The sequence below is a fragment of the Vidua macroura genome, chromosome 5 (assembly GCF_024509145.1).
Source record: "Vidua macroura isolate BioBank_ID:100142 chromosome 5, ASM2450914v1, whole genome shotgun sequence".
Lineage (NCBI taxonomy): Eukaryota > Metazoa > Chordata > Aves > Passeriformes > Viduidae > Vidua > Vidua macroura.
The window spans coordinates 19,228,483-19,254,600 of NC_071575.1; the positions used below are offsets into that span (position 1 = coordinate 19,228,483).

General features: G+C 47.3%; 1 protein-coding gene across 4 annotated transcripts in view; it reads right to left on the reverse strand.

Annotated features, from left to right (window-relative positions):
• Positions 1-810: 810 nt before the first annotated feature.
• SGSM3 (small G protein signaling modulator 3) overlaps positions 811-26,118 on the reverse strand; it is a 29,292-nt gene continuing 3,984 nt past the window's right edge. For 3 of the 4 annotated variants that reach the window (XM_053979140.1, XM_053979139.1, XM_053979138.1), the window contains 21 exons: positions 20,307-20,389; positions 18,929-19,014; positions 17,684-17,750; positions 16,094-16,305; positions 15,838-15,945; positions 14,924-15,067; positions 14,310-14,505; positions 13,960-14,105; positions 12,832-13,059; positions 11,871-11,925; positions 8,128-8,255; positions 7,678-7,833; positions 7,083-7,137; positions 6,615-6,664; positions 5,246-5,398; positions 5,078-5,148; positions 4,716-4,764; positions 4,409-4,494; positions 3,925-4,047; positions 2,433-2,493; positions 811-2,017 (listed from right to left, as the gene is read on the reverse strand). In XM_053979140.1, coding sequence (XP_053835115.1) covers positions 1,934-2,017; positions 2,433-2,493; positions 3,925-4,047; positions 4,409-4,494; positions 4,716-4,764; positions 5,078-5,148; positions 5,246-5,398; positions 6,615-6,664; positions 7,083-7,137; positions 7,678-7,833; positions 8,128-8,255; positions 11,871-11,925; positions 12,832-13,059; positions 13,960-14,105; positions 14,310-14,505; positions 14,924-15,067; positions 15,838-15,945; positions 16,094-16,305; positions 17,684-17,750; positions 18,929-19,014; positions 20,307-20,313 — 2,265 coding nt within the window. In that variant the 5' untranslated portion in view covers positions 20,314-20,389 and the 3' untranslated portion in view covers positions 811-1,933. The remainder of the gene's footprint in view (positions 2,018-2,432; positions 2,494-3,924; positions 4,048-4,408; positions 4,495-4,715; positions 4,765-5,077; positions 5,149-5,245; positions 5,399-6,614; positions 6,665-7,082; positions 7,138-7,677; positions 7,834-8,127; positions 8,256-11,870; positions 11,926-12,831; positions 13,060-13,959; positions 14,106-14,309; positions 14,506-14,923; positions 15,068-15,837; positions 15,946-16,093; positions 16,306-17,683; positions 17,751-18,928; positions 19,015-20,306; positions 20,390-26,118) is intronic. The other variant, XM_053979141.1, reaches the window with a different exon arrangement.

Below are 26,118 nucleotides of genomic sequence, written 5' to 3' on the forward strand. Positions count from 1 at the left end.
TCAAAAACTTCTCTGCTATGCTGGTGGGAGGGCTTGGGGCCATTCTGCCTTTTCCAGCTAAGGGTGGGTGATCCCTCCATGTCTTTCTCAAACCTGAAAAAAGCAGCTTAAGTGGTGGTGGCTCATCCTTCTCAGCTGCAGGGAGATTCCCTCAGTGTATGGAAATTACCTAACCTGCAACCAGAAGCAGGTTTTACCAGGGACAGCTATGAGTCTCCCCCAGCCCAGCAGTCTGGTCTGCACTGCAGGTGGTGGTGAGGTGACATTGCCTTCCACAGCCACATTCCAAAGGAATTACCTTCACTGAAGACACTCACTTTCAAATCAGAACATACGCTGCAACTTCCATCCTCCCACAAGCTTGGACTTCTAAACACAGTTCTCCCAGTGCCCTGTTACTGTCCCACTTTGCAGCTCAGGCTACACCTTCTTTTTCCAGAGACACTTCTTGTACAGACAACTCTGCTGTCCCCACCACCCAGCCCTACTTTCTGCTAGCCCCTCTGACTTTCCTAAGGGTCCTCCCCCTGCAGTGTCCCTACAACCCATAGTTTCCAGTATTTCTGGCTTTTCTGGGGCTCTGCTGTGGACCTGCTCTTAAGGCTGGTGGCACAGAGGTGAGGCAGGGCTGCCACTGCTGGCAGCAGAACTGGCTCCTGCTCTGCAGAACTGGCACCTGGCCTTGTGGGTTGCTCCAATGCAAGGAGCTCCCTCGGTGCCGGCACAGAAATGGGATCACCATTGTCAAATGCCAGAAAGGAAAAATTAAACCAAGTCCTGGCCCTGTCAAAAAAAGATAAAGCCCAGCACTCTCCCAAGACACAGTTTTTATTTACAAACCCACCAAATAAAGGAAAGTAAGAATCTAGTGTCATCCCATCAGTAGTTTGTGCTCACAGACAAGCGCTTTCAGTAGAAAGTCACAGACTCCATATCCAGAGCCACCACCACAAAGCAGCAATTCTCCACTCCTGACCCACGTCCCCGTTGCCATCGCAGGGCAAGGAGGACGAATTAGTCTCCCTGAGCCAGCTCCAACCTAAACCTTGTCCTGAGCTACAACAGTGCCAAAATATACATGTTCCTGGAGTAAATTTACAGCTTTTTGGTTAACAGTAAAAATCATCTAGAGATTAAAATGACAGCTTGAAACACTCTTGTTTAGAGGAGAGGTGGTTTTTGTCTGCTCCCAGAGTAGGCAATGACCATCCCCTAAGGCTGTTACAGTGGTAACAGGCTGGTAAATTTGGGCAACTCCTGTCAACACCCCACACCAGTGCCAGTGAGGTGGGATGAAACTGATGTCACTTCCCCTTTCTCAGCTCCAGGTCAAAGGAACTTGTCCGCATGTCCTCCAGCAGAGGGGAGCCCTTGGCTGGCACAGAGGGGATGTGCTCTCCCTGATTCTGTACAGCAGTGAGTCTCTCACCAGCCCAATTCCACATGCAGCTACAGTGCCAACTCTCAATGGCACCAGCTCTCATGGATCAAAGCCACCCCACAAGGGCCATCTCTTCCCCACAGCTCCAGCCACAGACATGCTCACATCCCCACACATCACTGCCGGCCCATGGGGCAGGGCACAATAGCCCCAGCCAGGCTGCTCCCCTGGGCACTGGTGGGGAGGCAGGGCTGAGGAAAGTAGAAAATGGGGGTGGCAGAGATGTGGAAAGGTGGGAGGGGGCACTTGCTTTTTGTAGCCAGAACACACTTGTACCTTTGCAGCATCACCCTCAACTATCAGACCCCTCGGGTCTGCAGCTCAGCCTCTCAGCACTGCTCCATCTGTCCCAGGTGGTTTGGCAGCCCCCAGGGGGGATTTTGTTACAGATACAACGGGGTGGGGTGGGGAAGGGCAGGGGGTGAGACATGAGGGGGTGGAGGAGAAGAGTGTGGCCATTGAGAAAGTCCCCAGGATGGGGTGGGGTGGGGGTCACCCATCTATATCCCAGCTGAAGAGATGGTGCTTCACGAGCATGTCCTGCACCCCTTCCTTCAGTGGCTTCTTCTCCTTCTCCTGCAGGATGACACAGAGACGTGGGTCAGTGCACCACACCCAGAAAAGGGGAGCTTGTGTCTGCAGGCAGAGCCTGAGCATGCCAAGGCTCTGGCACCCAGACAGAGCAGCTTCCTGCACTTCCCACTTTTACACAGCTGGCACAGGGAGAGGCCTGTGGTTTGGAGAGCATGGGGGAAAGGGAGCCTGTCACTTCCCTCTGCCCCAGCTGGGCAGGACAGGCAGCCCCCTCTGCCATCACTGCCCCACAGCTCCTGCTGCACAGCCTGCCCTGGCAGGGAAAGCAGCCCCATCCACAGCCTCTGGAGCTGGCTCCAGAGAAGGCAGAGGATGGGCTGAAGCACAAAGCTGGGAGAGGGAGGCAGTAAGTGAAGCCCCTGGCTCAGTGAGAGAATGAGAGCAGCCACTTACTCACCTCCCTCTTTATTGGCAGCTCCCAGTCCTGAGAGAGGCTGAAAGCAAATTTGCCGAGGACTCTGCAACAAAGCCAGAAGAGAGCGATGTTAAAACAGACCCCCCCAGACCACACTCCCAGCCCACAACTGCTGCCCCAGGCACACAAATAACACTGCCTCCTCAGCTTGTCCTGGCATGCCACTAAGCTTACAAGGATGAAATTCCTTGTTTGATGGTGTTGAAAAGACAGCAGCAGTCACTCATTCCCTGTTTCTCCCTCCTTGCTGGGCTTCACATCCTCCCAGGCCCAAGCTGGAAGAAGGAGCTTGAAGATGTGACTCAAGTGCAGCCCCTACAGAGCCTGGTGCAGCAGCACAGGGAGGCACGGCAGCCTCGAGCTCTGCGGGACTGCAGACACGCCTGGCTGAGGGCTGCACGCAGCTGGCAATGGCAGATGGCAGGTTCCTGTCCAGAAAGCAGAGCCCTTCCTGTAGCACCTCAGAGTTCTGGAGCGTCCTCCCTCTCCCTGGAGCAAGAGAAGTGTCCTGCAGCAGAAGTGCTCTAAGGGGCTAGCACAGGGAGCTCCCTTGCTGGCTGGGAGAAGTACGATGTAAGACATGAACCAGTCCCCCTCGGTCCTTTGGCTATGCCCAACTGGCACTGCCCCCATGCTGTGCGACACAGCGGCCTAGAGGTGGCAGAAACCGTCTCCCACTCAGCAGCAGGCTGAGAACACCACACCTGGCAGTGTGCACACACAGGCCTGCTCTGGCTACAGATGTTCCCACTGGGGCCTGAGGCAAGTGGGTGGTGCACACAAAGGCCAGCTTCCCCTGAACGACAGCAGGAACCAGGCTGGAGCAGTGGTGATGGCAGTGCGATTTGGAGCAGTGGGGATTTGCCTTCCAGCTCCCTGGAACTTCACCTGGCTTTGCAGAGTGCAGGAGGGCCAGGAGCATGGATGCCCAGAGCCCCAGGGATGTGTGTCCTGGACTCCAAGTGACTGCCTTGTGTAAGCTCAGGCACTGAAGCTGCTTTCAGGCCCCAACACCACTCCCTCACCTAACCAGGGAGTCAGTGGGTGATGGACTCCTTCCCAGCCAGTGACTGTCCAACCGTCTCCCTAGCACATTCCCTGCTCCCTGCTTGGACTTAGACTACCTAGCAAAGGACATGGAGAGCAGTGGGGTTGACAAGGCAAACTCTCCATCAGAGTAGGTGTACAGCAGGAAGCTGCTGGCAGGCAAAGGCTGCCTGCTTGTCACAACAGGACCCCAGGAGCCAAGCTCTGCTCTTGGATCAGGCAAGCACAGTGCCTCACAAACAAACTGTCCAGAGACTTCCTGCTGTCTCAGCACACAGCAGGAAATCTCTATGGCTGGGATGTCTGGGCAGCCTATGCTGCAACTCACTGGAGAGGGCCCAAACCCAACCATAGTGAGGGCCACCTCCTGCAGAAGAGGAAATCTATTCCAGACACTGGCATGGGGACATGCCATTGTGACACTCACCTCAGCTCACATTTGATCTGCACCCAACCAGGACTGCGTAGGAATGACCAGGGATGGAACCACTTCTCCACAGTCTGCAGGCTTGAACACAGCACCTCCAGCCACAAATGCAGCACCTGCTCACTGCAACAATGGGGTATAGGCTCGTTACTCAGCTGCAGCCAGGAAAGAAACCCCATCCCTCTGGAGTAGTCTGTTTTCAGCCCAAGCTTTGAGCCCCATCCACAGCCCTGTCCCCAGTGGGAACAGGATAACCCCATAAACTTGTGTGAGCCACCACATACAACAGGAGCTCCTTCTTCCACCTAGGAATCAGGCCAGCACAACACACAAGGAACAAGTCTCTCCCAGTGGCTGCAGTGAGAGGGGGGGAAAATGATGCCGTGGTCTAAGATTGAAACCACTGCTGCCCTTAAGCCCACTCTGCCCCTTCCCAAGCTCTTTGCAGCCAAAATGCTGAGGGTACCAGGGCCAGATGACTCACTTGAGTCCAACACAGATGAGAGAACGAAGCTTCACATCCATCTGTGCATGTGCAGCATCGTGTGTCATGTTCACAGCCTGAACTGCCTGCAGGGAGGGAAGGTGTGGTTACTGCTGGGCAGCCACTTCAGCAACGCAGCCAAATGCTGCCCTCCCTGGAGCTCCCACCCCCACCAGTGCCCCCTGCTAGCACCAGAGGGGCTAAGGGAAGGCCTGGGAGACTCTGGAGCATCTCCCTCCAACAGTCTCCATAGGAAACGTCCCCAAAGTAGGAGCCAGGCTCTGGCTGGGCTTGAGGCAGCACTCACCCGGTAAAGCAGCTCCTCTGGAGTGAGGACTTTGCCATCTTCATCAAGCCTGTAAAGATCACAGCAGAGACCCAGCTAGCTCCAGTCACCCTGAGCACATGCAGGCCTTTCCTGCTTCATACTCCAACAATTCTCGTGCTACTGCTGAGCCCAGGGGTGCCCCCGCAGCCGTGAGAGCCACATACAGACTCAGAATCAAACACAGGGGCCCAGGGGAAGGGACAAGAGCCACTATAAGCCCCAGGTCAGCACAGGCACAGCAGCCTGCTGACACCACACCCACAGGAGCATGGGGCAGACCAAGCCTTGCCAAGGTGCAGAGCAGCATCCGTTTGATGAGCACGGAGGACCAGGGCACAGACCTGTAAGTCTTGCAGAGCACAAGGCGAGAATACACGGAGCCAAAGTCCCGTTCCACTTCCCGGCTTGCAGCCTGGAGGACCAGAGGGACACTCAGCACACCTGCCCTACAACCAGTCACCTCAGCCCCCTGACAACACTGCCCCATGAAAGGAACTGGGACATCTCACCTCTTCAATGAACAGCCAAGGGTGGCAGGCCCCCCCCAGCAGAGATGGTTTCTTCAATCCATGTTCAAATATGGACTTCAAGGCTGGACAGAGTGTCCCTCGCACCAAGTCTGTCACTCCCTCTGTGACAGAGTCATCTCCAGCAATGGAATACTGAGGAACAGGAAGAGCCAGCTCTCAGGGGGAAGAGAGGTGGAGGTGGTCCACTCACCCACACCTCTGCACAGACCAATTCCACTCCCAGGTGCCTGCCAGAATCCCTTCCCTCCTCTACCTGTCATGCTCTTGCATAAGGCTCCATGTTCTGTGCTACTGCAAGGGATCTCCTGGGGTCTTTGTGTTTAGGTGGCGCCCAGGAGATCACACAAGTGACCCCAGCACCATCCTGGCAGCATTCAGCACACAGGAATGTGATGGTGTGATGCTGACTGAGCTAAGGTGTGGAGAGAGACTTGCACTGAAGGTCTCTGGGACTCTGTAAACTGCTAAAAGTCAAGACAAACAGAACCAAATAGGAATTTCCAGGTCAGGGGGTACACCACTTTGAGGTATCACACTGACACACTGCTAACACCCATAAGTGGGATCCTCTCTGTTTCTACAGTTAGGAGGAGAAACACTCAGCAGTGCAGGACATTTCTCTGCACAGAGAGGTGATCTGCATCTAAGAAGCCAGCCCTGAGAGAGGGGGAAGGAAGCAATATGTCAATACTGACATCTCTCTGAGGGCTTCTCTAGGGGGACTTGGGTCAGCCTTTGAGCTCTTCCTCACTCCCCAAATGCTGAGAAGAAAGAGAACTGGACCTTCTCCACTTCCCCTGAAAACTGATGAGGTCAACAGCTGCTGATGTTTGTCTCATACACACTACCCGAATCTTGAGGACACATTGAAGTATCTCCTATAGATAAATGCCATCCCATCACTGCCAGCTGTAAGAGGAACTAAGACAGATTGTCTCCTTGGGCACAGCTGCTTGGGAAGAATTTACTGTCATGGTCACAAAGCATGAGCAGGATCCATAGGTACAGCCTCAAAGGAGTAAAAGAACACAGGCAGCTGGGAGCAGATAGAATCACTGCCCTGCTTCCTCATCTCTAGGGTCCTTGCAACCCCAGGCATTCCACACAGGTGCCTCGGCAGCCCTCTGGGGCCTTCATTCTCCACTTGGTCAGCATGAGGGAGTTGAGCAAACAGGCTTAGGAAGATAAGCTGCCTGATCACATCACAAAGCACTCAATGGCCAGAGAAATCAAACAAGACTGAAGGAGGGAAATCTATGGCTCTTTTCAACTGTGTTTTTTTTCAGTTATGACATAACCCTTTTTTTAAATGTGAAGGTTTTTTTGTAATGGTGGGGTTTTTAAGTACCTCTTTACTCCGCTCATCCAAGATCTCCACAAATTTTGCAGGAAACCAACCTACAAAGAGTAAACAAAGAGATAAGCCTGACAAAGATACTGAGAAATCCTTACACTAAGCCCAGTGGGAGCTGAGATAAAAATCAGAGTTCATAGGGCCTACCCCCAAAGAAGGAAGCAAGCTGCCTCAAAATCACAATAACTAAGGCAGTTGCACAAGAAAGTCAATTGCAGGACGCTGCTCATACGCAGCAGTGGTGACATGCACCCAACCACCCCATGGCAGGAGGATGGAGCCTAAATTTGCTGTTTGCAAGAAGTAACCAGGTCACTGCTGCATGACTGCTCTCATACGTTTCCTTTGCCCCTAGCAGATACTCTGGGTACCTGGCAGAGCCTTTGCTGCCAGAGCAGTTGTTGTAGATGAATGGATGCTCTGCATCCACACTCTCCCCAGTGCAACCCATCCTGTTCTCACCTCTCAGTCCATTCAGCTCTCCCACCCAACAGTGCTCATCCTTCTGGGAAATGATCTGAAAAAGAGGGAATGAAAAATACCAGTTGAAGAGGTTGCAGTGGCAGGAGGGGTACAGCTGCCTGGCTGTGTGTCCACAATGAGGAAGTGCTTTCTTCTCAACTGCTTTGCCAATGCTCTCTTTTCATGTGGCCCAGGGCCTTCAAGGGCACAAAGCTACTGCAAACATCCTCTTCTCCCCACTTTTAGATGGGATGCTCACAGTTAAATGCAAATGGATGCTTTTACAGTCGTATCACAATTCAGTGTGCAGCGTTAAACTGGGACTTGGCTTGGACAAAATCCATCTTTTGCACAGCCATGCAGCAGCCAGGAAAGGGACCTGGCGGCAGCGAGAACAACCCACAGGACAACACTCACAGGAACACACTGCCTCATCCCCGGGCAGTCCCTAGGAGCACCGGCTGCTTCTCTTGGGCTCCTAACTGGACTCTGAGCTTATCTCCTCCCTTCTTTCCCCTGCAGGAGAGGTAGCATAGCGTCCCAAACAAGCTGGGTCTGCTTGTTCCCCGTGATGCCTGTCCACAGTCTGACACACCGTAATGATGTCGTTCTTGCGGAAACCCAGCTCGTCATCATCGTGGCGCTCAAAATCCAGCAGTGCCTTGGCTCGGCGGCGCCTGTTGCGGGAACAGGCTACGTAGTTCTCGTGGTCCCGCTGGTGGCTCTCCATGCTGTAGTCTGGGGTCAGATCCTAGCAGGTACACACATGAGAGCAGAGAGGAATCAAAGTCCACAGGTGACTGTCTGCCAAAGCTTGCCTGCTCTTGTTCCCAAACCTTTTCCTGCTCCTAGACAGCAGACAACCTCTCAGCACAGCCCTCCACCACAGATGAATTAAGCAAGCCTCACCCTCCAGCCATAACACCTGGCATGCTGTTTCTCAAGCCCACACTTCAAGAGCATTTGAACAGCCTTGTCCTGTGTTGAACACTCAAAACCCATGCCTGGAGCACATAGCAGTGCAGATCCAGCTGTTTCCACTCACAATTATGCAGTTCTTGGGATCCACACACTGGAAGTGCCGTGCCACCTGGAGAATGGCCTCACGCAGGTCAGCCACCAGCTCTGTCTGCTTGATGTTCTTGGCTTTCAGTGCCTCCAGATCATCATCCCCTGGTGGAGCCCATGCAGCCAGAGGGAAAGCAATGAAAGTAAAGCAAGTACATGGTATTTATTTTTTTGTTACTGTTTGAAATTACTGGTTCTGAAGAAACTAACATCAGAAGTACCTAAACTAAGGCAGGTACTTACTGCCAATCTATTCAATAATGTAAATAGTACATACCAACCTGACTGCATCAAAATTTAAGGAGATGATACTTCAAACCGCATATGGAACTGGAATATGTCATCTTTGATCTGCCTGGGAAACTCAGTATACCAAGGTACTACCTTAGAAAAGTGTCGATAATATATGGTCAGCTGAAAGGTGGGACACAAGACTGGGGAACTTGCAATAATTCCCTTCAACTGAAATTCTCTTGAAACTGAATCAGGTTTTGGTTGAATTACTTCTGATATTTGTATAACTCACAGGCTGAGAGCGCTTTCTTCACCGAGTCTTGGAAAAGATCTGAAAAACTAAGCCCACTTTCCTGTCCCAGTTATGAAGTCAGAGTCAGGAGAGACCTCAATCTCCCTAAGAGCCAGACTTCAAATGTTTGGGGTGTACAGAAATGGTCATGAGCCCAAAGTAAAAGTTACCAAAAAGTTACCAAAGCGTCTTTTAACTATCACTAATTCCCCCAGGAGTTTTGACAGCTTATGTCTATTACTTTATGCAAAAAGACACCTGATGGGGTGGATTCTTAAACGTACCTACATGCCTTAAATACTGGGTACATGATGTTTGGGAACAATGAACCATTTCTTTATTTTTCTAAAAAAATAATTTTGTATTAAATCCAAAGTATACTTTCATATATGTATTTTTGCTCCCTCTATAATATACTGAAGATGTGGTAGCTTGATTAACAAAATTAACATTTAAACTGATGTATTTTTTCACTGAACTCCAATGTTTGTACAAACACAGCTTTTATTCAGGAGCCAAGTAAATCACTGGCTAGCAAATTAGTACTCTGCTTATCCTCTAGCAGCATTATAGAAAATCATATGAATAAAGGGTGGCCTGAGCTACAGCTGCTGTAACAGCTATATACACATTAAGCTTCTGCTAATTGAAAAGTGATTAAGAGTACCTTTTAATCATGTGATCCTAATTAAAAAGACCCAAACTTTAGAAACATAAATAAAAGCACAACATTAGATAGAAAACAATTATAAAAATAATTTTATATTTGCTAGATTAAATTATTTGAGATACATCAGCTACACAGAGCTTAAGAGAAAACTGAACTTTGCTTCTGAACTAGAAAAATTGTGGGGCATAGTTACTCCCAGTCCAAGCAATAAAAAAAACCCCAAAATCTCCTCCTCCATATCCAGGGGTAGGTACAGAGCATGCCAGTACTCTCACTATTCAGAGATGCAGAGATTGAAGATAGATAGGTGAGCACGTAGATGTTGGGGGTTCCCAGAAATTTCAAGCTGCTAAAATAGAATGCGACCAGAGAAGAAACTAAACCACAGCTACACTAGCTCTGTGGGCTGCTCTCATTTACATAGATCATTGATTCTTTCTGTCATCTCTCAGTCCCATCTGGCCAAAACACCATGCTCTTCCTTCTCTACTCAGATCAATCCTAGACAAACACAAGCAGGTGGGAAGCAAGTTCCACACTCTCTCACCTTAGAGTGGCCATGGTACAGAGGAAAGCAAGCTGGCATGTCCCCCAGACTCACCTCACTGCACTCAACATGTACACTTTCAAACTTCAACACCCGCATTTCCAAACAGGAAACCACACTGCATGATCAGCCACATGTGAGGAGGCTCTACTTTTGAGTCTGCAAAGACTGACAAGCTGCACAGCTCTGCACAGGAGGAGCTCTTCTGCATTTCCTTCCTGCAATGCCCACACAACAGGAAAACACCTCTTGCACATTCTGCTCTCCACCAAATAATCTTTCCTTATTTATTTCTCTTCCTGCATTGTAAATCTGGTTCAACTCTTTGAATCTCAACTACAGAAAGCCCTGACCAACCTGATCTCGCATGAGCAAGAATCTGCCTCAAGCAGGAGACGTTGGAATACAGACACTGAGAGGTCTCTTCTAAACAGTGCTCCTGTGATTCTATGACTCCTGCCCAAGTTACTACCACATCTGAATTCACTCTAAGGAAGAAGAATTAAGCTCTGGGTAAGTTCTCCTTCCCTCCCAGATGAGGAAGGTAAGTACTAGTAAGTAAGTACCAGTACTACAGAGTAACTACCACAGGCAGCAAACTACATTTAGGACTGATTGTCAGTTCCCAGTAGAGGGTGAATTTATCACATACAAGCTTTCCTTCCTCTCACTTGGGCTAAATTTTTCCATTGCGGTCAACTGCTGCAGGATGACAACTTCTCAGTTTTAACCAACATTTTAAATATTAACAATAATGTTAGGTAAAACACATGATGGTCATTGTACAGAAGCCCCACTAAAATGATAAAACCCTATCAATTATCTCTGTTCTACCACTGATATATTTTGAAGCTTGAACTTAAATTTTATCTTTGTGCAAGTGCGTAACTCACCATCACCTCCATAAAAATATTCAAACTGTCAAGGAGACTGAGACAGAAAAAAGGTGTGTGAGGCAGCCAATTTCCCAACAAGTTCAGTCTGTACCAACTGTATGATAACATTAGATACAAAAGCTCTGAGTTTAGGTTGCTCAAGCAACTTTCCTGTGTTTCTTCACTTCTGCATGCTTGACTTTACAGCATCGTGGGTATTCCACCAAAATTTTTATATGTAATGCTCTATGTGCTTGTAGGAAACTCATGACAATATATCAGCTTCCTGGAGATCATCAGAAAAGCTCCTCTCTGGAAAGACCACTAAAGCCCATTTTTAAATTTATTCAGGCCATTTCAACAACAACAGGAACACTGTTTGAGCCCTGCAAATTCAGTATGTTGTCTTCTTCCGGAAAAACAATTCCTGTGGTGACGTGTGGTAATTTCAAGAAGGCTAGCCAATTTCAAGTAATGACACTGAGGCTTACAGCAGAAAGGGCTCTTATGGAGTCAAGAAATAAGTTACTCTTAAACCCCTCCAAAAGCTATTCTGACTGTGCCCTTTCTGAACATATGTTGGCTTGGCTTGTAAGTGAAGAAAATTAAGAGTCAAAAGCAAGACGTTGTTGAAGTCACAACATCAAACTCTCAGAATAAGTAAGGGAAAACATAATGATGCTTTCATTTATAATTTTGATGAGTGACACACTAGACATCCTGCCCTGTCTCACATATTCAGAGATTTTCCTGAACTGAGCAGAGTAAGATCAGAGAGTACCACATCCATCCTGTGGACTGCATAAGGTCTGCCAGAAAATGTGTTTGACCTGTTGGTCAGTGCAAGAAGGACATTACAGCTGGGCTGAGCTGCACCTCCTGTTGGTCCACTGTTCATGGACCATCTAACCTAAAATTTACTTTCTGAGCTCAGATCAAAGAAATCAAGTAGTAAACTGCACTTCTTCCCTCTCATCCTTCAGTTCTGACTCCCTTCTCTCCAATCCCTCTGTCCCAATGTTTCCCTCCTTTGCCTGCTCCCCTCCTTCCTAAGCTGCTTACAGCCACCAACGACACACGGAAGGCACGGGATTGTCCTTACCAAAAAGCAGAGAGGTGATGCCGGATTTCCTGCGCTGAGTCCTGCGTCGCACAATCTGTGGGAGAGGGAACAGAGAGAATGAAGTGCACACATTAGGACAGACTTCAGAAATAAAATAAAGCAACTCTCCATTCCAGTCAGTTCTGGGCAAGGGGTCCTGTCATCGACCACTAGAAGGGGCAGGGCAGTGAACTGGCAGTTTTAGACAGGAATTGCTCTAGTCCTAACGCATTGAATCAGCTTTACTGCTCTATCTGTTCCACGTGCAACAGGTACTTTATCCCTTAATTATTAAAAAAGCATAATTGAAGTTCAAGAATCAACTACAATCCATGTAAATATAATAATTATTTTATTTTAACTCTTAAATAATTTCAACTCTAATTCTATTTGTTGCAAAAAGCAGTTCCACATGTATATAAATTTTTAAGTGTATGGCTATTACATTTTAGAATTGCCTGAGTGTCTTGTTTGCAACTATAGATTTTAGTCCAAGATTAAACACAGCTGCATTTTTAATTTGGCTCCTCAAAAGCAGCTGCTGCTGTTTTCTGACTCTACCTTCCAAGGTTATTTTAGTGTACCAGTTTCTTACTAATGGATTAAATTCAATTCCTACTCTGTGCTTCAAGCAAATTCTGCCAAAAAGCATATGTTGTTTCATTTAGTTTCCATTAATGAAATGCATCACATTTCATCATCACTCTCATGAATGATAATTACAATCAGTGCTAATATCCCTTTCATCTGGGGATTTATGATTTATCAACCAGGACAGAATTGGCAGCATATCATTGGTATAGGACTTCCCAATACATTTTCTTCACTGGGTAACAATTATCCTGGAACCAAAAATCCTCTCAAACAGGAGGACCTCCTGGTCACAAACCGTAATTGGGTGGGAATATGTAAGGGATGGTAAAAAGGGAGCAGCAGAGGCAGTGGGACTCTGTGCACTCACTTTGGATAGGTTGTTGACAGTGGTGCTGGAGTTGAGCAGCTGCCCCTGCTCTGCGATGAGGTAGGCCAGGTGTTTGCGGCGCTGGGTCTCCACTGCCACGTCCGTCAGCGAGCCAGCCACGCGCATGGCCTCTCGCAGCAACACATCTGCGTCTTCAATCTGGCTCGGGATGTCTGACAGCGTGTTGAAGATCGAGGCAGAGTTCTCAGACTGGATCAGCTCATCCTCCTGCAACAACACAGTAATTTTTGCCTCATGGAAGGGTAACATGACAACTGTGCTCCTGAGGCTGCTAGATGCAGTTTTACATTCAGTGTACAGCCTGGGCAGGTACAACTAGAAAATTCCATTAAAAAAACCTTCAGCAGGAAAAGTCCTAGCTACTTTTGAGAGGGGAACAGCATCTTTTACTGCTCTACTGCACTCTCCTCCCAGAATTCTATCCGGCATTTTTTTGAATCACAGCATTCACCATTGAAATGAAATCAGCACAGAAAATCAAACTCAAACCTATTCTGCACCAACCACTAGGACTGGTCACAGCAGGGATCTTGCTAGGGATAAGAGAATGGGAGTTGCATTCTAGAGCGCCTGCCATGTCAAACTGTGCTCCACCTTCCCCTTACTCCCAGCAGGATCACCCTTGCCCTTCACACAGCAAACTGAATACAAAACTGTTTTTCACATAGAAAAGGAAAAGATCAGGCCAGCCAAATCAAATTCAGTCAGGACAATGTTCATCTCTTAGAGCATTCAAGCAATGCCATCCAAAACTTCCCAGATGACCACAACTTTGGCTTTCTCTTTCCTCCCGGATTGTGCAAAATCAAGAGGTATCCCAGTTTAGGTTTAGATAAGGTGGACCCTCAGGCTGGGATCTAGACTGATTAAAGGGTGGCAGCTGATGAGGTTTAATTATGTGGCAACAAATGAGGTATGCATGGGAAACAGCAATCTCTAATTTCAGTGAAGTTTTTCACAGCCTCCAGTTCTGAAGGTAGCAGGAAGTTGTCTTCCCTATCACACTCCCAAACCACATACAACAAGCAGATACAAAACCTTCTTGCCCTGAAATCTCAGAAATAAACACTGAAGTATGATAAAGGTGGAAGAGGAGTTGGGAATTACCTTCATACTTAGCATGCCCAAAGTGACTTGGAACAGCACCAGAGAGCCCTCGTAGAAGAAGAGGTCCCAAATACGCAGCAGCAGCTTGATGTGGACAACACTAGCGAAAGAGGTGAGGAACCAGTGCAAGGTGATCAAGGAGAGCTCTGTGAACAGAGACATGGAAAATAATCACAACAAAGGAAGTCAGTCAACCATTGAAGGTGGACTCTCCTAAGGGCTTTCCTCCATGCATTGCCTCCAGGATCAGGAGGTTTGCTCCTCACCCTGGTGCTCCCCTTTGTGAAAAAAGAACAATACTCTTTGTCTGCATGTCACCCTGGCAAGAAGTTTCTAGGGCACACTTTTACCAATGTCATGCTCCTGAAGCAGCTTGTCCAGGCGGGGCAGGTACTGCACGATGAGCTGACGCAGGACACGCTGGTCTGTCTGCACACCCATGAGGGTGGTGCTGAAGTAGGAGGCAGGAACCAATTCCTCGATGATAGCACACATCATCCAGAAGGCATCTTCCTCCTCCAAGAAGAGCAGCAGAGAGGCAGCCACCTAGAATTTTGAAGGAAGAAAAACTGCATGTTCTAAGAGGGAACTCTTACAGTAGAGAAAAATTGCATGTTCTAAGAGTAGAACTCCCTACTTTCTCACATGGAGAGATGGACCAGTATCTAGGTGACAAAAATCTTGCTTCTGCAGGAGCTCTACTGCAGTCTTCACTGAAGGGATTTCTCCTCAGTATAATGACTGCCCCCTCCCCAACAGATGGATCACAGTTTTCTGTATCTTTGGATGTGTGGTGCTACTCTGCTCTCCCTTCTTTAGGAAAAGTATTCCAGGTGGAAGGGACTTCTCTTCAGCTCACCTAGAGACCACAGTATCTGGCAGCACTACCTCAAGTAATCTGCTGTAGTGTAGCAGCCAGATACAAACTGATCCCTATCACAAAGACACTCTAAAGGCAGGTTACCATGCCAGTGCCCTGACAATATCCAATGTCTGGGTAGAGCCAGGCAAGTCCCCGTAGTATCCTGCGCAGCCGTGGCACCCCGATGCTGTTCATGTTGGAGAAGCAGGCGTTGCTGGGCATTGTCCGTAGCAAGTCCTTTTCAATCTGTCATGCAGCCATAAACAAGGACAGAGTCAGCTTGAAGCATCTTAAAAACTGCCCTTCAGCTCTCCTCTCTGCACTTCCCCTGGCTCCTTGCCTCAGGTAACTCTGCCTCCCCACACCCACCCATAAGTCCTCAGGCACCAAAGAAGATGTCCCTGTCCAAACATCTGGGGTCAGTTTAACAGCCTTCAAAGACATGTGGGAAAATGCCAGTGAAGACAGTGGCTTGCCGAATCCCTAGAAATACTTGCCTAAACTCAGACCCTAGTTTCACCACTGACAATAGGAAACATACACTAGTTGGGAATTACATCTGCTTGGATTTCTAGCATGGCTTCCCAATGAACGTGGCCAAATCCGTGAAGTCAAAGGAAGAGGGAAAACACCCTTTAATAGTCTGGCTGGTGTTCAGAAACTTTGTGCTCGAGGGAACAAAGACAGGCCCTGAAAGCAGCTGCCACAATCTCAACAGAGGTGCATCTGTCAGCCCTTCATCCTTCCCTTCCCTCAGTGACTATGAGGATGCTTGCTGAGATGCAACTGCAGCATTTTTCTAACCCTTTTCCCGCTGTCCTAGGAAAGAGTAGAGCTAAACAATCACTATTCCAACAGAACAGAGGAGAAATATGCCCCACAGGATTAAGCTTTAGCAGGATTTAACCACACATCCTCTCAACTACCCCTGCTGCAGCTGTCAGGCAGACACCCCATCTTCCTCACACAGCAAATCTTGCCCTTCTTCCCAGTCAGCACTAGGAAGGATCTCCTACCTGTTTGGCAGCAATGGTTTCATCATTAGAGCTGTTTTTTACAATATCTCGATATGACATCTCTGAGTTCCTCTTCTTCTGCAAAGCCCCTGAAAGGCGCATCCACAGCTGGAGGGACAGGGTGAACAGAGACACAAGTCACTCAGCCACAGAAAGCCATAATCTGGCACCCTCTCAACTGCCATCTCAAGAGATCCCATTACATGATCTCTTACTCCAGGCAGGAGTACCTGCCCAGAATAGGCAGCACTCTCACCTGTGGCCTCATGCTATGTGGGATGCCGGCCAGCACCAGGGAGCGCAGCTTGTCTGAATGTGGCAGGGTGACCTCAATTTTGTCCCAGGTGAGGTCGCCCACATCATGGTTGTGTGTGAATTCCAGATGAGCCTGCCACTTGAGCCTCTGCTGTGGCTCCTCTGTCAGTGGGACCCCCAGAAGCTTGCTGGAGTTCGGCTCAGCACCATCTGCTTCAGCAAAGGGAAGAGAAAGGAATGGAGACAAGTGAGACAGGGAACAGGAGAGGAAATGAAAACATGGCAGGGTGGGAAATAGGACAGCCATCTGAAAAAAGCACATTCAAAACATTCATATCTTCCAGTCAGTGCATGGAAAGGCAAAGGTTGGTTTCTAACTGCCTACTCCATGCAGCAAATTTTATGGTCATAAGCAAAAGGCTTGGGACCTTGAGAAATAAAGAAGCTGTCGGCAGGTTCCTAGTCTCTGCTTACTCATGATTTAGACTACAGTGTGGCTGGAATTAAACAAGATCCTGGCAGCAGTCATCCTGCTGGGTTTTGCAAGGATCTGTAAATCAGGCTGACAAAAGCATAGCAAGGCTCAGAGCTGGAAAGCAGAAGCTATATGCCTCATGGAAGTAATGAGGTGAAAAGTGTTAACTTTGGGGCTATTTAATCACCAAAAATGCTTTAATAAGGACACTTCCAAATTCACAATGAGAGAGCACCTTAACCTGAGGCTGGCTTCCTAAAATAGATACTTTAGCACAAGGATAGGTTTGACATAAGGCACTCTGTCCTTCATCATATAATACACCCCAACAATGCACTCCAAATCTTTCTGCTGATTTTATAATGCACAGATGTTCTGTCTGAAAAAAAAATCACTATGTTCTGTCCTCATCTTCAGGTCATTGCTTCAAAGAGGATCCTCTATGACTCAAGGTGCCTCAGGGGCACACATGCAAACAACTTCTGCCCTTACATTATATAGCCTGAGCCCTGGGAATGACCCCCAGGGCACATGAAACAATTCCTACATCTCCGACTTCTTTCTCTTCCTCTTTGCTAAGGCAGCCAGCTGTTGTAGCTTAATGCTCAGCTTCAACAGCACTCCATGCCTCCTTCTATTTTGTTGTCTGCCCCCATAGCTTGCAGAAAAACTAGGATGTAGGTTTTTGCCCTACACTTTGCTGAGGTGAGCAGAATGTACCACCACTCTCCTTGGCCATGAGTTTTTCAGGAGACAGCACATTTCACTGTGCCTGCTATGAGCCCTTGCAATGCTGCTGAACACAATGGAGATCCCACTGTGAACTGGGAAAGTAGCCCTTCTCCAGCATGCAGCTGCTAACGGAAATAGTAACACCTCAACTTTTCTTCCTCTTCCCCATGGCACAGCATAAGGGGATTGAAATAATCACTGCATAGTCTATGCTCTGGACTTCCATAAGGCCAGCACGTCTAATGCACTTGATTACAAATGGTAGGATACAGAAACAGGTGGGTAGACAAGACTTAGCACAGAATGGTTGTAAAATCCTGCCACACTTAAAAGCATGGGAAGGGCTGAACACAATGCAGGTGGAAGGGACGGGACTGGTTTTACCTTCCTTGTCAACTCGGAAACCGAATTCATCGTAGCGGAACTCCGGCTGCTCGACAGATTCTTCTTTCTGGGAGATGTGAGGAAGGAAAACAGACATTTTCAGCAGTTGATCACTGAATAACCACACAGAGATACACAGATACTGTCTCATCCCACCACTGCCCACTCTGTGCCCTTTGAGCAACTAGACCCCTTGCCTTTAATTTTTAAAGCCTCCCATCACAATTCCCAGCTGAGGAGATGTTGCCTGTCATTCCCATTTTGACTTCTCTGTGGAAAAAATCTATATAGATTTTCCCAGCACGAGTTCACCTCAGCATCTTATCAAGATCAGAACTGCTCACCTGGAGGAACACACAGCCCTCCTCATGGACTGAGGAATATAGACACACCAGGTAAAGTGGCCTCTACTGTCTGCATCACTAATACACAGCCGTCCTTCCTGTTACCTCTGCACATACACTGCAAACTCAGCTCCCTGTACCACTCCATCCTGCCTGTTGCTCTCAAATGTCCTTTGAAAGGCAGCAGGCAAAACTGGGACTTGCACCTATGATGCAAGTCCAAATTATAGGCCAAAGAAACTTAAAGTCCGTAACCTTAAAAAAATCTCAACCTTCCTCATCTGTGCTCACGGTTGGCATTGGAGCATACTGGGGGATACACACTGAAGATTACCTCCAGGCTTTTTTTAGAAGTAAATACCTACTGCTCTCTCCCCTTTCCTGCAAGCCCACCTGCACCTCCTGTGGGGACTCTTGCAAGCACTGCAACCAGGCAGCATGTAAGAAGCAAGAAGCACTGCCTATACACCTCCAACAAAAAGCTTTAATCTGCTTTCAGCAAACACTGTGGCTAAATTACAAAATTCCACAGCTGCTTCCTCCCTTCCTGCTCTACCCACCTGGTGACAAGCTTGAAGCTAGCATTTCCTGCCATGCACAAGCTGTCCAGAGTAGCTTGATGATGACAGAGGCTCCCTGAGGGTGTCAACATTTTTACAGTGGAGCAATAGTTGCAAAACAGCAGGGAAATAATTCACAGAAGTTTCTTTATGCTCTGCAAGATCCTCTTGCAAAAGCCAGGATGCAACCACAAAACCTGTGAAGTCCATAACCAAAGCACTGGAGGAAAAGTGCACCTCTCTCTCCTTTTCCCTGTGGCTTTCAGAGACCACCAGAAAACACCAGGTTCCCCCTACTTTTGCAGAGCTAGAGAACATCCCCACCGTGTCCCACACTGTACCTGTGTGTATTTTGCCAGGATCTCCTGAGGCCAAATGCTGGGTGTAAGTGCTGAGAAGGGACCTCCAGCAGAGGGAGTGTGATGGCCTAAACAGAAAGAGATCAATGCATAGCAGTGAAAACCTGGAAGAACACCCTTGGATGATACACTCTCCATACAGACTGTTCCAGCATGGGAAGGACTCACTCATCAGTTTGTTGCTACTGCTACTGTAAACATTGAGACAGCTCCCACTACACCAAGGAAGCCAGTAATTTCAGATGGTTTTGTTCCTTTTTATTGAGCAAAAGAGGCAAAAGAGCCAAATGGAGTTACCTCTAAGAAAGTGGTTCTTAGGAAAGAGAAATAGTTCCATGGCACCATATGATCACTCATCTGCTTGGAAAAGCTGTGTGATCAGCTGTGAACAAGCCACGGGTATCATCACCAAATAAATATTATTTTGCAGAAGTAAATTCCTCCTATGGACCAGCATCAGCAGCACTCCAGAGTTTCCTGAAACTCTGTCACTCAGGCACCAGAATGGAAAATCAGAGCCCTCAGAAAGATGCTCAACTGCTCCCTTTTTTCTCAGCAGGCTGGGATATTGTCAGACCATGTATAGAGAGATGCAGCAATGAAAGTATGCCTATAATCTTGGTCTTTTGTGTTCAAGACAAGCACTCTTCCAGTCTCAGGTAGAGCCCCAGTGAACAGCTTCCCTTGGAATACATGCAGACATCAAGTCTTGCAATTGAAGCAGATAAACATGTCCCAAGTCTTCTATTGTTCTATCAGCAAGACAAAGGTCTACTTAGCCTTGCAGCATAGTCTCCCCCAGGGTTATGTGCCCTGAAATAACCAGCTTGACCAGGAAGGAAGGTCTAGAAAAAAGTACAGGGTGGGAAAGTTGGCTTCTTTACGAAGGAGACGACCTAGTTTTAGCAAAGCTTCTATCTCAGAAGTCCACAACTGAACTGCAGTTATTCTTCAGCATTCTGCCTGTCCTACAGCTACCACTGTACAGCAAAAATCTCTCACAGTCATTGTGAGCCACTCACTTTGGGGGAAGTGTTGGGGGACACTTTGGGGGAAGTGTTGGGGGAGAACAGAATCAAGCAAATATTAAGGAAAAATGGGGAAGGCAGACCACATTTCAACCTCCTTCTTCCTCTCTGTTCAATCGCTGAAAAAGCCTCTACATTGTAAAAGAAGGAACTGAGCTCACCCTGAGTGAAAAGGCTGCTGGGTCACAAAGTTTCCTCTCTCTCAATCTGACCAGAAAATATGTCACGTAAAGAATGGTTCTTGGAACCAGAAACCTTTGTTATGAAGTTTCAGCTGAAGACAGAGCAAGCAACAAACTGAGAAGATACTGTGTCAATTTCTGTGCGCTCACCTGACATTGCACTAGGCAAGGCTGAGTGGCACAGGTGTCAGCAGGTCCAGAAAAGCTGTCCACAGAGGTGAGATGTTACATTCCTGTTATAAAAAGAAAAAAAGGGTGATGAGAGAATTCAATTAGCATCTAAGAACATGGTGGGGGACTGACAGACTCCTTACACACAACTTCCTCACATGAAAATTAAATTCCTTAGTATTTAAGTTCCACCCCCATAAGAAATAAATTCTAGAGACTGGAATTTCCTTTTGGTTTCATACCTACTGACCAGCTAGAAAGAGCACACTGTCATTTGTCTTGTGGAAATAACAGCATTGCTGGTTGAAAGAATGTAAAAAAAACAAGTCAACTTTTAACACCTTTTCCATTGCATATTGTGAGTCCTGTATTTAACGATGTAAACTAGGAAAATACCCCATATGTCATCATTCGCTGAAGACACTGGCCATGGAGAAGGGACAGGAATGGTGAAAAGGGTTTAAGGGGTAATCATTAGATTACCCAGTAAGTCCAAAAGAAACTTTAGGAGTAGCACCACAAAGCACAGGAGTAAAGTGTGTAGGGCTGCAGAATACAAGTCCCTGAAGCATGTGGATATGGACAAGATGCTATCAAGTACCTCTGCAAAGAGTCATGAACCAGGCTCCTCTGATTCAGGCAATAGAGCTCTCCTCCTTGCTTTCCTGACACTAGTTAACAGCATATTTTATGGGGCTTTCTATGGGGATTTCCAGGAAAACAGTGGAATAGTTCAGTAATCAGAGAGATTCTGGACTTTAAGATCAACCTTACAATTTGTGTATGGGAGACAGCAAGAGTCACCTCTACCAAGCAGATAAAGCTAGTGCTGGGATAGATCAGTCACTCACACCTCCTTGGGAAAGAACCTGGGACAAACTAACATTTGCACACCTAGGATGGCTTTTCCAGCTTCCCTTTTCATTTAAGCTACTTATGACTGTAAGCTGCTAAAAGGAGGAACCCCAGGGATTCATCCCACAGGCCCTATCCAAGTTGTTTCACAGTGCTGATTAGTACAAGTTTATATTGCCTTTGCATCTCAGTGAGCTTTCCAGTGAGCACCTGCAGCCAGGAAGCAACTTGCTACAGCACTCCAAGATAAGCAGCTGCACAACACTGCAAAAGCATAAAAACCATCTGTGTCTGGGAACACAATGATAAGGTTTCCTCCTTATGCATTTAAACAGCTCTCTGCCTGAGAAAGACCAGCCTGGATGAAAAGACACTCTGATCCATTCTGACACTAATGCTTAGGGCAAAAAGAATCACAAACAAACAAAAAAATAAAATCCAGCTTTTGTTTCTGAGTAGTGCTGTCCACAGGATGGTCAGTTGCATGTCCACCAGTTCTGTAAATGTTTGTGTGTTCTTCCCTACACTCCAGTCCCATTTGTTCCCTTAGCACCAATGCTTCTCAGTAGTTGAAGACATAGCAACAATTACAAAATGAGCATCTGCATGCTCATATTATATACATGGCATGCATCCCAAGCAGGTAAATTGGCTGACATTACTTATTTCCCTTTCAACATAGCTGTGAATGCATTTTGATGCTTTTTTCACTGCCTCACAACCATGGCTGCTCTGTTCTTCTCCCCTGCCTTCTCTCAGCTCAGTTAACCCTGTTTCCAATGGCTTTTATTAGGAATGCAGTCACCACGTGGTATGTCTGCCACGCTTGTCATTGGCTGTGCTCTGAAGCCATCCTCAGTGCCTTGAGCTTGTGAGCAGAGATTCCCCTCAGCCATTATTAACCTTCATTGCATGTACAACCACTGCTGACCCAACCTGCTGTGGAGGAGCCAGGCCAGGGTGTCAGGCACGTGGCTGAGAAAAAAAACCATAATAAGGGAATTAACCACAGTGCTTGGAAACAGGGCAGGAGAGTGCTGAGTGAGTCTCTCCTTGTCCCAAGACAGGTGTAGCAGATGGAACACCCTCCCTTGTCCATGTCATCATGCCCTAGCCTCTGCCTTGCTGAGGATCGCTCCCCTGCCTGCTCTCCTATCCCTGACATTAGAGCACTGAACTTGGTGGGCAGGTTTTTCCTGCCCCTGGTTCCCATAGAAACCTTCCTGCAAGCACCCATCTGGGACAGAGGCCAGAGAGAGCGTGAGGCTCACCTTGTTGCTGGCATGGTTGTGCAGAAGGGCAGGGTGAGCAGCAGGAATCACACCAAAGGAAGGCTCCTGCTGTGGCACATGGACACACTGCCCTGGGCACTGCCCTCAGAGCCAGTTGTCTCCAAGAGAAGTTGCTGAGGCCACTGAACCAGCCCTTCCAGTATTACAGGGAGTGGGAAGAAGGTTCCCTGACACAGCCAGGCACCACCTAGTGTGAGCCAGGAGGAGGAAGAGGATATCTGACACGTGGGATTGACATAGTAAGGTCTTTCCTTTGACTGAGGGATATAAACCTAAAGCGACTCTCAGGCTCTCCTAGCCAGGAGATAGCAAGTAACAAAAGGGCTCCACAAAGCTTATGAAACCACATGTGTGAAATTGCTGTTATTTGCAACATACACACTTCTGAAATAAAGTAAAAGTAAGAAATGCAAAGGAAAAAAATACATCAGATCCAACAAATATTAATGGCACCTCCCAAACCCTCAGTGCTACAAAATTAAAACCAGTTTCACACACACATTAAGGAGCATCTCCCATGTTTAAAGGCAATTTAAGTTTCTTATAGGAAGCAATTTTGGCCACACAACAGGTAGTCTTCATATTTTGAAAGAAATGTATTTTTTGCTAAAATGCAAATAGTACCTGTAAATCACAGATTTACTTTTTGAATTCAGAGTCCAAAATAAATCACATCACCATTGTTTCCAGCTTGCTAGAACAGAGGTGTAATGTACCTGAAAAAGAAGGCTACAATGGAAGCATGCAGTCAGTATCAGGTCAGGTACAGCCATTTGAAGAACTCCACCTGCAACACCTCTGTTGGAGTTGCAAACACACCATGCAGGATTATGTCCAATTAGTTTATTTTCTAGTGCAGGTGTCCTTTAGAAATTGATGTTCGCAAAGGAGTCCTGCAAATTTACTTCCACTTGGAAATACTGCGCCTCTCCTGGACACACTGGCTCTTCCCCACAGCTGTAGCATGAGAAATTTCAATTACCTGGCTCCTGGCAAACACCAGATAGCAATCTCCTGCTGCCTGTGTTTTACCTGCTTAGCCGCTTTTGCTTAGGTGATCTCCACCTAAGCCTGTGGTGGTAGGGCCTGGATGTGCTAAGCACAAAATGACACTGTCTGGAGCCTTTCAGTAGGACCTTTATCTTGGGATAGAAACTCCTTCCCAAGAGTGCTCTTCCCCCACTGATTAAAAAAAAAAAAATCTACCAAAAAGGCAGCATACCTCTAGCAGGCTGTGTAGAAGACAAACATTTTACCAAGCAATGTTTTTGTATCCTGCAAACTTTACGACCAGTAACTATGCAGGAACCCCCACTGAGTATCATCAGAAGGAACAGAACAAGCACAACAATTCTTTCTAGAATAATTTTCATTCACTGTTACAAGAACCGCACCTCTGTTCTGACAGTTACAACACCTGTTCTGACAGTTACAACACCTCTTCTGACAGTAAGCTAGCATGGGAAAAACTCTGTTTTCCTTTATGTTTAATGAACAGAAAGCAACAGTGTATGCAGTAAATCCCACTGCCACCTCTGGATTGTTAGCTGGTTTCCACTGTTCTCTATTGTCTTCCTTTATTAAGAAAGAAAATTCTTAATAAAGAGAGAAGTGATTGAAAATCACAGTGCCCATCAGGAGGCTATGCACATAGGTATAGTTCTAGAAGTCTCTTCCAGCTCAGCTTTTGAAATCCCAAGTAGATTGTGTCCAATTTAATACCTCCTTCTCTCAGAAATCAGACAAAAGCTCTGCACTGAACTAGACAGTTCAATTTTGTCTTCTCACAACCAGAAAACGTATGTTTTCCAAATTATAATCCTGATTTGCTCAATGAAAGGTCCAAGGGAACTCTCAGCAGGATGCCCTTGGCCTTCCTTCCCTTCCCCCATCAGCGTCTCCCTCAAGTCAGGCAAAGGCATATCCTGGAGCTGCAAATGCCATTAGTCCACAAGTCAATATTTGCTTTGCACACAGAGCCAGAAGAGAACTCCAGCTTCACAAACAAATACTTAAGTGAGCAAAAAGCAGCCACACACCTTACCAAGGGGGACAGACAAGATGCAGAGAGCTCCTGTCCCTCACACCCTGAGAGCCCAGCTTTGTAAAAAACGCGTAACCCCACATGGACACTGGTTAAGGAGTCAATATGGTGTCAGTGAATCTGGCTCATCCCAAACTTCCTGTCTGAGGCTTACAAACCACAACCAGCCTCACACTGCTTTGGGTGCTGAGCAACATGTACAAATGAATGCTGGAAGTGCTGAGGTGGCCTTCAGGCTTCCTCTCTACAACATGACTAGGAGTAAAGAGCTGGGAACTTTAACTGCTCTCACCCCACTTCTTGTAGTACTGGAAGTGAACCAGAGATGCACCAGAAGCTTACAGCAGGTCTCAAAAGGGGGATGAGAGACCTGGAGAGCAGTGAGCGGAAGGCTTGCAGAGCCAGGCAGGCAAGCTGCTGAGAGGTTACACCACTGACTGCAGAGGCACCACCCAGGACTCCAGTGCTGCCCAGTCATCAACTGGGATCACATATTGACAGCAGGAATGTGGCAGGGCAAAGCGTTTCCTCCCAGCTACCTCAGGGCACTATTAGAGCAACAGAGACAGCAAAAAGTAGACTGGAACTCTGTGTCTCCTGCCATAAAGCACCTTGTAGATTCCTGCCCTCACTGGAAATGTAATTCTGTGCAGAAATGTAACTAAAAGGTACTTCCATGCAACAGTTCTGCTCCTTGCACTGCTCGGTGTCCAGCAATGCCTGCTGCAATTACAGAGAGAGCTCCAGTGGAGCTGAAGCTGCTGAACTATGTGAACTATCAGTTTACATAAAAGAACAAAACAAGTAACTTGCAGTTTTGTTCCCATTGCATCTCCATTTTGAAAATAAGGATGTGAAAAAGCGGAATCCTGCTTCCTACTGCTTATGCATTGGACAGACCACAGATGGACTTCCTGACCACAGCTGAATGTGTCAACCTTGTCTCAGAAACACCCCTACGTAACACCTATTTATGTAGAATGCAGGTATCCTACACATCAACAGATATTTTATTTCCAGAGCAGAACTGCCTTTTATTTACCTGGCTCCAAAGCAAACAGCATGCCAGCTAAGCATGAACTGCACCTCTGTGGAGAACCTCTTGTTAGCCAAGATCCTTGGGATCAGAGGAATAGTGAAAGCTTCCCCTTTCCCAGTACTCCCATTATTTGAGTGGTGAAAAGATATGTGACAGGAATAGAGAGTGCTCCTTGCAACTCACACAGGAGGATCACAGTTGAGTACAGGAACAACAGTTTTTGGGGGGTTCTATCTGCATCAAATGAAGTTAGAAAGAGAGGCCAGGATACAAACTCCCATGGTGTTCACTCTCACTCTACAGCAAAATTGTCCTTGCTTTCAACACAGAGGCAAGAAAACCTGTATGAGCCAAAAAAGGCAGACCTGCAGTCACCCCAGTCTTCAAGGCTTAGGGTAAAGGCAATTCTCTGTTAAACACCACTATGCAAATATAAACTAAAGGTTTCTCATTAGTGTCTAAACATATCTTCCATGAGGGTCAAATACTGCACAATAAATGGGCATTTTCACCCAAATAAGCACAGTGCAGGACCATGGCACTTCTGCAGAGCTCTACAGA